The 11,909-nt window shown below is 40.8% G+C and overlaps 1 protein-coding gene across 1 annotated transcript; it reads right to left on the minus strand.

Moving 5' to 3' along the window:
* Positions 1-340: 340 nt before the first annotated feature.
* Positions 341-8,012, minus strand: LOC149936865 (uncharacterized). Its single transcript, XM_090153125.1, has 3 exons — positions 7,846-8,012; positions 2,132-2,509; positions 341-618 (listed from the first exon to the last, which is right to left on the minus strand). Exons 1-2 carry the CDS (start codon positions 7,873-7,875, stop codon positions 2,138-2,140), a joined length of 402 nt encoding a protein of 133 aa, XP_090009251.1. The 5' UTR covers positions 7,876-8,012; the 3' UTR covers positions 341-618; positions 2,132-2,137.
* Positions 8,013-11,909: the final 3,897 nt, after the last annotated feature.

Below are 11,909 nucleotides of genomic sequence, written 5' to 3' on the forward strand. Positions count from 1 at the left end.
CGATATAAACTGAATTTTTTACTGCTATCCTAAATACCTTTTTTTAGTAATCGAAAGCGCGGACCCAAGGCGCGATGTATACGATAAATATTACAACACTCCATAAAAGCTATTATTGCATAAGCGGAAACATTTATTTTTTTGTTTAGGACTACGATAAAATTTTGAAAAATACAATGTTTTCGTAATATAAATATTAAAAGCATCAATTTCACAGACACTAAATTTGATTTGTCTTTGCCAAAAAAGCGTGCAAAATAAAAGGATCAAATAAAAAAATAAAATTAAGGGCATATCGTTTTACATTAAAAATCATTTGAAATTTAACCCAGTGAAATATCTATTGCAAATTAAATTTTACACACTACATGTTATCTTTATGGAGTCCAACAGCTGTGATTAACTGTAAAACTTATCAGTAGATTCAGTAATGATGTTCAACTAAAATACAGATGAAAACCAAAAAAGCTCTCTCCAATAACCGTTTTCCAAATGGTTGTTACTGGGAATATTTCGTAGACAAACGTCGTACTTGTTTTCAAGACACATTATTACGAAGTAATTGGCAGTTATCGCAGCGATGATTGTGGACAAAATGCAGGCCAACAGAACCATTGCCTGTAAATTTAAAAGAGCTATTCAGAATTTTTCGTTAAGGTAAAATAAAATTAACTTTATTTAAAGAAATTTGGTGTTTCAAAATAAAACTTACGCAATACATCCACAATATTTGTCGTAAGTTCATTTTTGACTTCAATGACCAAATATTAGAATTAGAACCTTGATTTTTTTGATAAAGCTTATGGTGTCAGACAATAAAGGCTCGATTGACATTTGGACATTTGATACGCTTAAAAAATGCAGACCATACACAAACGGAGTATTGCACCGTCTTATTTTATGACGCATGACATTATACTTCCGTTGATTAATTGAAGCGCTCAATAGAAATGACCCGCTAGGGGAGAACAACCCACACAGTGTTACAATTTATTTTCAAAGCCAATGGCAGTTAAAACGCGAATTTAAATAATATCTTGACACACGCGCAGTTAGACGAAAAGGCAGACGAGGCTGGTACTTTGACGTCATACCTCAGCGTGACCTCGGTGTAGTATAACATAAGCTTAGGCTTCCCTTTTTTGTGACAAGTACCATCCCAATAGTTAGTTTTAAAGCCGATAGATGGTGGTGCGGTTACTGAAACCCGCTAATTTAAACTTATGAACTATAAGTAAAAAAAAAATTATCTTAAGAACGACTCATGCTATCTTGTCTATGTATATTTTTAAATAATGAATTTTCCTTTCGACAACATTTGTAACCTTCATTTAATTACCATTTAAATATCATGACGTGTAAACCGCTCCAATTTACCTATTTACTATTTAACTATAGTGCCACTTAGCGGTCAACGTGAGAAGTTCATGAAAATTGTTAGCTAGTAGATTTCCATTTGTATTGAAAACCAAAATCATAAAGCTAATATCTCGTCTTGTCCAAAGAAAGAGTAGCGAAACCTGTACCTTTCAAAGATCGACTACGAAGCACAAACTAAGCGTTATATTAGCATTAGCCATCAGTGGCGTAGACAAGGGGGGTTTCCGGGTCCACACCCCCCCTTGGGCCTACCTTTGACGGTACTAAATTTCCACCCCCTTCTCGACCGCCTTCTTAACATTCACATACTTCGACCCCCCTTTGACGAATTTCTGACTACGCCACTGTTAGATTTAAAAGATTTAGATTTAAAAGATTTTAACCGGTACATGGCTAACTTAAGCTTAAGCGTATAAGTGCTCCCTCTGGCTTCCCTCTAGAATAACGCGCCGGTTTGTCAGAACGGTTGAAATAGGGCGTGAACCGGTATTTCGATTACACTTCCGATTGTCGGTAACCTCAACACGGAGCAATAAAGACTTTCGAAGGAGCCACGTGATTTGGTCTTAATTGTAACGTTCAATGCTTTATATAAATTGTCCTTTAATCGATAGATTGCGCCATTAATAGCAATGTCCCATATAAAATATTTAACTGGCGCATATGTTAAGCTGAGTCACCAGGTGTAATATTTCGCAAATATGAAATTTCACTGACATTTCAGACATAAGTTTTGCGTAAGAAATATAACCTACCATTAATCAGACGCGGGAAACCGTTGCATTGAAATAGAACCTTGACAATGAGGGCACTGATACGAAGATGCCCTGGTTCTAGGAGAATCTGACGAAGTGCTATCAGAATTGTGTTCCGTTGAATCGAATTGTTCGGGGAGGCTCCTGGTGGGCGTCGTGTCAAGCGTGTTTGAATAAGTCTGAACGGTGTTATTGGCAATTCCACTGTCCCCGTCCGCGATCGAATCGGGTTCGTCATTTCCTTTCAAGCAACTTGGCCGTTGGGCATTTCGAAAACACACTGTGCACTTCTTACCACTACAACATTTCATGTACAACAATGCTACCACAATGAAGCAACTCGAAAGCAAAGTGAAGGACATCACAAAATTTACCTGTTTAAAAAGGTCGAAAAGGTAAACTTTAATGGGAAGTTTTAAATAAGTATCCTGGTTGTAGTTGAAATACGTAATAGGTACACAGAGCGGCCCTAAATGATTTTAGCGACCATATAAGTTTAAGATTTTATCCTGTTTACAGAAAAACCAAAGAAAAAACCGTTTTATCAATTCGTGACGTAAACGTGAACGTCATATTTCATTCATATTCATGAGTGGCGGAAACTGCCTCTCGTCAGGTAGAGCAGAGCACACTAAGTAAATATATCATGGCGAAATTATAGATACATAGTTTACATACACAAAAGTTTCAAATAGGCTAAATATTAGCAGGGTAGATATATATATATATATATAAAGAGAGAGAGAGAGAGAGAGAGAGAGAGAGAGAGAGAAATCACACCAGAACCATACAAAAATAGCTTGCATATAAAATATTTTTCCTTAAAATGTTTTCAAGTAAAGACCTCTAAAATTTAAAATTAACGGCCATTAAATTCCCTTAATTTTAGCCGCCGCCAGGCTCACGACCTCCTAAGCACGGCGCTGAATGTAAGGAACACATATCAAGAGAAGTAACCATTTAACCACGTGAAGGTACACATTTATTCGCAAGTCCGCGAAAACGCGAAATAATACTCAGATTTCAGTGGACCCAAACTAGAATCCACATTTCTTCCCGACCATTAGGGAACTCGTATCCGAGAACTCTTGGGGCCTTGCGAATCGACTGCAGATTCGAGTGTTTTAATTTCTTGAATCACTTGTAGCCGCGTTTTCACATACATGTACCCTCGGAAACGTTTCGCGTCGTTTCTACATCGCAGGGCTCGTAGCATTTTTGAAACCGCTTTGTTCAGAAGTTCCATTGCTATAACGTTTTGATAAAAATAATAATAATAATCAGCCATTAATTCAGGTGGCCGGGTTACAATGCGTAGGAGGGTGGTGGCAAGCCCTGCATGCCACGAGAGCCAACAGCCCCCTACACTAACTATTACCGTTAACCTCAACAAGTTTTTATGGAAGTGGAAACCGAAGCGCTCGGGGGGAAACCCTTTAAACCAGAGGGGAGAGAACTTGCAAACTCAACGCGGAAAGAGTTGTACCGAGTTTTCACCCAGTGCCACAAGTTGGGATCGAACCGAGCTCCTTTTGCTGCGAGGCGATAGTGCTAACCACTCCGCCATTTCACATTTGGCCGCGATACAGTCAAACAATTACTACATCATTTGCACGTGCTTCTGAGCTCAGTTTTAAAGATAACCGGGCATCATTTTAAACTATCTGATTATCTCTCTAGCGGAGGTCACGTGGAACACGAAGGCCGACTGATGACGTCAAACTTCTCGGACAAGCGGCTCAGCATTGAAACGGTAACTGTGTTCATCCATTGTGATCACAATGTTACGGGAACGCCCAACGGTACCGAGAGTACGTGTGAACGGTAACTGTGTTCACACGCCGTGATCTCAATGTTACGGGAACGCCCAAAGGTACCGAGAGTACGTGTGAACGGTAACTGTGTTCACACGCCGTGATCTCAATGTTACGGGAACGCCCAACGGTACCGAGAGTACGTGTGAACGGTAACTGTGTTCACACGCCGTGATCTCAATGATACGGGAACGCCCAACGGTACCGAGAGTACGTGTGAACGGTAACTGTGTTCACACGCCGTGATCTCAATGTTACGGGAACGCCCAACGGTACCGAGAATACGTGTGAACGGTAACTGTGTTCACACGCCGTGATATCAATGATACGGGAACGCCCAACGGTACCGAGAGTACGTGTGAACGGTAACTGTAGTCACACGCCGTGATCTCAATGTTACGGGAACGCCCAACGGTACCGAGCATACGTGTGAACGGTAACTGTGTTCACACACCGTGATCTCAATGTTACGGGAACGCCCAACGGTACCGAGAGTACGTGTGAACGGTAACTGTGTTCACACGCCGTGATATCAATGATACGGGAACGCCCAACGGTACCGAGAGTACGTGTGAACGGTAACTGTAGTCACACGCCGTGATCTCAATGTTACGGGAACGCCCAACGGTACCGAGCATACGTGTGAACGGTAACTGTGTTCACACACCGTGATCTCAATGTTACGGGAACGCCCAACGGTACCGAGAGTACGTGTGAACGGTAACTGTGTTCACACGCCGTGATCTCAATGATACGGGAACGCCCAACGGTACCGAGAGTACGTGTGAACGGTAACTGTGTTCACACGACGTGATCTCAATGTTACAGGAACGCCCAACGGTACCGATAATACGTGTGAACGGTAACTGTGTTCACACGCCGTGATCTCAATGTTACGGGAACGCCCAACGGTACCGAGAGTACGTGTGAACGGTAACTGTGTTCACACGCCGTGATCTCAATGATACGGGAACGCCCAACGGTAACGAGAGTACGTGTGAACGGTAACTGTGTTCACACACCGTGATCTCAATGTTACGGGAACGCCCAACGGTACCAAGAGTACGTGTGAACGGTAACTGTGTTCACACGCCGTGATCACAATGTTACGGGAACGCCCAACGGTACCGAGAGTACGTGTGAACGGTAACTGTGTTCACACGCCGTGATCACAATGTTACGGGAACGCCCAACGATACCGAGAGTACGTGTGAACGGTAACTGTGTTAACACGCCGTGATCTCAATGTTACGGGAACGCCCAACGGTACCGAGAGTACGTGTGAACGGTAACTGTGTTCACACACCGTGATCTCAATGTTACGGGAACGCCCAACGGTACCAAGAGTACGTGTGAACGGTAACTGTGTTCACACGCCGTGATATCAATGATACGGGAACGCCCAACGGTACCGAGAGTACGTGTGAACGGTAACTGTAGTCACACGCCGTGATCTCAATGTTACGGGAACGCCCAACGGTACCGAGCATACGTGTGAACGGTAACTGTGTTCACACACCGTGATCTCAATGTTACGGGAACGCCCAACGGTAACGAGAGTACGTGTGAACGGTAACTGTGTTCACACGCCGTGATCTCAATGTTACGGGAACGCCCAACGGTACCGAGAATACGTGTGAACGGTAACTGTGTTCACACGCCGTGATCTCAATGTTACGGGAACGCCCAACGGTACCGAGAGTACGTGTGAACGGTAACTGTGTTCACACGCCGTGATCTCAATGATACGGGAACGCCCAACGGTACCGAGAGTACGTGTGAACGGTAACTGTGTTCACACGCCGTGATCTCAATGTTACGGGAACGCCCAACGGTACCGAGAATACGTGTGAACGGTAACTGTGTTCACACGCCGTGATCTCAATGTTACGTCCAACGCTACCGAGAGTACGTGGGAATGCGTCGTGGGGGAAACTACCTGCACTGTGACGCAGGTACTAAAGTATTGCATATTTGTCAGGGCTCCCAAACGTAATTAACGAGGTTGCCGTCCCTTTTTGGGTGGCTAATTCAGTCAAGGTGATTGCAACCCCTGGCAAAACCAGAGTATCACCACGTGATCTATGAGCCATAATGAATTAGCTACTTGTTAGCTAAAAATGGTATCTGCGCATGCTAAAATTACCAACTATGAGGCTTCCCCTTCCTAGCTAACGCCCCGCTTTTAAGTAGCAACGACGGTTAAAAATACCACCACCATTAATTTTACCGTATTCGTAGCTAGCTCATGGGTGTGACTTGTGTTCGTTGCCATGGTAACGCGTATAGGTCGGTGATGACACTAAGTCAAGTGATTATTTCATAGGATCGTGCAGCGTTTTGTCTCGTCATCTGTGACATGAAATTAATGTCATGACGGCCATTTCAACGTGAGGCTTAGTTATCACGTATGCCTACGACACTACAATCAAGCACCCAATATTGATAATGATTGAAGAAAAAAAAAGCCAGATCTGTCACTCGCCGGGCTGGGTGGGGGGTCAAATACTGGGTAAAATAGGTTTCGGGAAACATTTTAGCGCCATCAAACTGTAGAAGCCTTTAAAAATAATTTCGTGGTTATAAAATTGGTGTAAGGTTTACCGTCTTCCAGTTCATTAAATAAAATCTTTAAAAGATTAACTTTTAAAGAAAGTCATACTTAATATTTTGTGGTAAGTTATGTTTTTAAATATTTTTACTTTTTTAATAGAAAAATATTTATTTGTTAAACTTAATTTAACGACGACTCGGACTTTAGTATTATTATTATGATAGTGATGTTTAGTCTCTGATTAGAAAATTTGTAAAAAAAATTAAGGTTTAGTGAAGCAGCGCCCGTGTTTTGACCCAACGGGTGGTCGGAATACTTCCGCCACGGGTGTCCCCACCCCTGTCCCCACGTAGGCGTGGCCGTTACACATATTAATCTGATCAATCAGATGGACGAGGGGACTGAATTGTCAACCGCCATAAAAAAAGCGGTATTGACTATACGTGTATTCGCTAGCGAAAACTCCGGCGACGCGACGCCACCTATCCGCTCTCGTAACTATTTAGTGTTGATCAGTGCGGACTCAATTAGTCCCACACTTCACACTCACGATCTTCGCCGGCCCATGGACAGTAAATTAAGAGGACAGGTTTTCGATACCCTTCCACAGTGCATTTTAGTTCTCCCCGCGTATCAATCAGCTCGAGAGACTCCGAGGGAGTCTTGCATGGTCGTTTGTACCACGTGATCTTAAAATTTCAAAATTGCAATTTAATGCGGTTGATATTGTTACGTAATTTTGGTTTTTTAATTCAATAAAAACTATCAACTGATATTTAGTATATCATATTTAATCTATAAAAACGTTAAAAAATACCTTTTGACGTAAAAATGTACTTCGTGTTTATCTTATTTGTTTTTTCGAACAGTATCGTCCACTCTTAGCGATACTTGTTTTTTTTTTCAAATAACCTTGAACGCCTCCCTTAGTGTGATTGGTTTACGGGGGCTAAAAACCAGGCTTTTTACCGATCCTCTAAAATCTACTATCCATGGCCGGCCTCGCGGTCTTCTCAGACTCAATCAGCCCTTTTTTTCCTTCTTTGAATAAAAAAAACGCTACGACCAATTTCCGGGAACATTTTAACCAGTTAGCTGAGACCAAAAAATTTAATGCTATCGCCTATTAAATAAAAAGACGTTTTTAAAAATCCTTTTCTTTAAGAAGGTGCGTGCTTTTGTGCTACGCCACTGTCTTTTTGACAATTTATATACATACTTTCAAAGACTACAAATTAACTTAAGTAACTTCAATAAATATTAAAAACGTTATTTTAATTACGTAAACACCCAAGAATAGGTCAAGTATACAATAAAAAATATGACTTACGGAAGTACTTACAATATGTAGCCACACCGAAATCTCAGTCATTTTAATTTCTTGAAATTATATTAAAATAAAACGAAATATTATTAATTTTCGCTCGCTAAGAATCCGGGAAATAATAGAACTGGGCGGCGTTACCACCCGCCGGAAAACTGACCCGACCAGAAGTCTTAAAACGGCTTACTAAAAACAAGACGCGGCTCTATCGTAGTACCTGGATGGGGTTATTACATTGGAGATTTTTTTTTTAATTTTTTTATGTCCAACTTAAAATGATGTCTAAAAAATAACCCTACAGAAACACGCTTCTCAAAATACTAAGAAAAACGTATAAATTAAGCTTAGCCTTTGCATGAAACAAAACCATAAAAACACGTGTCTCAACCAATGTAAAAAATCTCAAAACGGAAATGAAAACATACAAATGTAGCTCGAGCTTTTGCAAGAGCCAAAGGGTTAATCAGAAGAACAGTTTTACCCTAAACGTAAAGTCGCACTTTTACATATCAAATGCAAACGCTCTACAAGCAAGAACATCGCAGGCTGGCAACGAACTTTGAAATTCCAACATGAAATAATTATCGGAACTGCGCCTATACGGGCAGCGAACCTGTCAATCCTTATAATTATAATAATCAGCTAGGCTAATACCCTAAGCACCACCTTAGGCCCAATGTCATTTAGCGACTTTTAAACTGGTGGCCGGGTTACAATGCGTGGTGGCAAGCCCTTCATGGCACGCGAGCCAACAGCTCCCTACACTTACTATTACCGTTATCATCTACAAGTAGAAAAGGGAAACCGAAGAGCTCGGGGAAAACCCTTTTAACCAGTGGGGACAGGAATTGCAAAATCCACGCAGGAGTGGTTCCATAAGCTGGGATCGAATTCGGCTCCTCTTGCTTCGAGGCGAAAGTGCAAAGCACTCCTCCACCCCACACTTGTGAACTGAGAATCATTAATTTAGATACCTGTAACAACAAAAAACGCTGTTAAAATTAACATATCGTAAGGCCCCTTATACAAAAACAGTGCTTTAAACGTTCGTTAGTAGTAAAAGCACCGCCAAATCATTTTCACAAACCTCGGTAATGTTTGGATTTTTTCCATATCGGGAATTTTTTTATCCGTAAAAGGGAATGCAAAGACTAGCGAAGCTCCCTTGAGTGTTTCTGGACCGGACGACATCTCACCACCAATGAAGTATCGCCCATAAGTTTATCTTTGGCCCAAAATTAAAAATATCACTAACTACCCACCCTAGCCGACATTTTCGATTACACTGTTCCCAATCCGGCAAAGCTCAAAGAACAAAGCGAAGTGCACAGAGAAAACCAAAAAGAAACTCTTGTTAAGTCAGGCTGAAAGTTGGCTTCAACTAACCACTACGATAACGGGCTACCCCGAAGCCAAACCCCTCCACAAAATTCAAATGGGAATAAACAGAAAAACAGAGTGGTTTTTGCGAACCCCAAAAGACGCAATTTGAACGAAAGCGTTTGTCGTCCCCGGAAGCATTACCATCACTATCATTGAAGAGAATCCGATGAACCCGCTGCGGTAGACTAGGGTCACTTGTAGCTACCCGCCAGACAATCAGTAGAAGCGCACTCCCCCAAAAGAAACAACTGACAACGAGCCGTAACGTAGAAAGTGGTCCTTATCCCCTCCTCGAAAACCAGCTGGGTTAAAGAACGCAGCAAACCCAAAATTGAGTCTTCACCTAGCCCTTTTGATAAATGTGTACACTGTTTGAAAAGGCCCCTTCGGCCGTTTCGATTTTTGCATTTAATTTAATTTTTATCAAAAACTATAAAAGGTAGAGCTATGAAACCAATTGCATTGTTATTTTTAAATGATTTTCAATTATAAACCAAAAACATTTTTCGCGAAACATGGAAATTTTCGTGGGAAACGGAAAAAGTCTTATTAATGAAAGTGCTACGATATTTTAACTTGTATTTTCGAATTGATTGTAAATTCGTACTTTTCGTTGGATTGCAAATATTTCTTTGCAAGTGGGTTAGCTTCGTCTCGATCTAATTTATGATCTTGGAATTCCACTTGTAAATCTTGAATTTCACAAGTTAATAAAAATAACGTTTATTTCACGATGAATCTAATGTTTAATTTGTGGTAGAACCCTTTCAAATTTTTATTGGTTCGTAGATAACATTTGATAAAGTGATTCCACATACTTGGCGTTTTAAGGAGTTTTCGAGCTTTGCTTCGACAAAATAGTTAGGAATGCGATGTCTTTATCAATATTTGTGAGAAAATCATTTTATATGCTTAGCCAAAGGTCGCTGTGATCTTCAATTGCGACTTATGCCAACTTCTTTAAGCGTCTTACCATTTTTCGTATCGTTGTGTTAGATTTTAAAGCAGAGTGGTTGCTTAATAATATTGTAAATATTAATGTCGACTGTCCAGGCAAAGAAATCATTATGCCTTAAAAGGTGCTTGAATTACACACATGAAAAGTGCGTGCTATCCATTAAATAAGCACTCAGCTTCACACACAATTTTTAGAAATTCTTCTGGTGCAAAAACCAAGATTTGGTCATCCGTACCGTCGTCTGCTAGAAGAAAGTTTTCGTTATTGCTTCCAAACTTCGGCCATGCATTTTACTGACCTAATGCGTTCCGAGGAGATAATGTTAGATAACGCCTACACATCTAGTGTTAGGTCTCATTAATACCGCTTAGGCAAAAACGTTCGGTGGTATTGTTTGTGTAATTTATTTCTTCCATTTAGGCTAAATGGTCGCGCTTTACGCAAATCAAACTGTATCAGTAGCCCATGAGCCATACTAACTTTCGGGTACCAACTCGGGTGGCTAAATTCTAAGTTTTTCTCATTAACATGGGTACTTAAGATATAGGAAAAACGGTGCTGTGGGGTTTTAATGTCTAGGTATCCAAGATGGCGGCTTTTTCAAAATGGCGGAAATAGAGAACATTAAAAGTCTCATATCGCGGTCGCTATTTGACGTATTTTCATCAATAGAAAGAATAATTTGCCCCCTATATTTCGTTTTTTATGACAATTTTTCATATATACCGCCATCTAGCGGTAAATTAAAAACTATAAATTTAACCGTTTATGAGTAAAAGTATTTATAGTAATTTTTTAACAACGACAGACATCTAGCTGATCATGTTATCTATTTATTCATGTAAGTACGAGCGTCAGAGGTGAAATAGTAACAAAGTTTTAGCAATTTACGTAATAGGGGGCGCCGTGTAATGCTCGCTTTAGAAGGATTTTCGCTATTTTATCTCTATGGCTCTTGCAGCGACTACTTTGTTTCCTTTTTGTCAACTCTCTCGTATAACTGACAAACAATGCAGTGGTGTTCTATGTTTCGGGTTCACAGTTCCCGAGCTGATGGTCATTAAAGTATCAAAGTTCAGCTAACGAAGCTCGTTTATACGTCTCAAGCTAATTTAATATATATGTGTCTCTTTGGCAGTGGAGGCTATAGTTAATTTTGTGGGGTTGCTTATTTTTAACTCAGAGGGGTTAAAGAGTAATTTTAGAGGCTGCCAACTAACTAACTAATCCATTCGGGAAAATCACCGTGGACCAGACAACTGAGGAAACTGTCAATAAAGACAACCAAACCGCCGAGGGTACTTGTGGCTTTAGCCTCAAACCAGGAACAGTATCCCGCTACTATATCACCGTTGAACATAGAGCAACTGCATTGAGGCAGCTTCGGGAGCAAATAAACACTGGAACGATAGGTATTTCTCATCCTGATTTACAGCAGCCTCGGATTGAAAGAGATAAAGCAGATATAAAGTTTTTCTATCACGGAAATACTGAATCGTTTTTCAGAAGACCCGACAGATATTGTGAGTATTTCAACCGGGACCCTAGCACCCCCGGATGTCGCAAATGATCGGTTGTCTGCTCGGGAAAAAGGTGAAGCAGATTATAAGTCATTCCAAGAGGATTGTTTGTCAAAAGGAACAGGTTTTTATGAGCCAATCTAAAAGTAGAAATTAAAGACATTCTCGGTCATAAAGAAACCAATACTAAGGGAAAAAACAAAGAAATAACATTGAGAGCT

This window comes from Leiobunum rupestre, chromosome 7, assembly GCF_980474605.1.
Source record: "Leiobunum rupestre chromosome 7, qqLeiRupe1.1.hap1, whole genome shotgun sequence".
Lineage (NCBI taxonomy): Eukaryota > Metazoa > Arthropoda > Arachnida > Opiliones > Sclerosomatidae > Leiobunum > Leiobunum rupestre.

Bases quoted from the DNA above. Each gene is read 5' to 3' on its own strand.
- LOC149936865 (XM_090153125.1), bottom strand. From the start codon at position 7,875: ATGACTGAGATTTCGGTGTGGCTACATATT. The intron at 2,510-7,845 runs GTAAGTACTTCC...CTTTTTAAACAG, and splicing joins TTTCGGTGTGGCTACATATT to GTAAATTTTGTGATGTCCTT.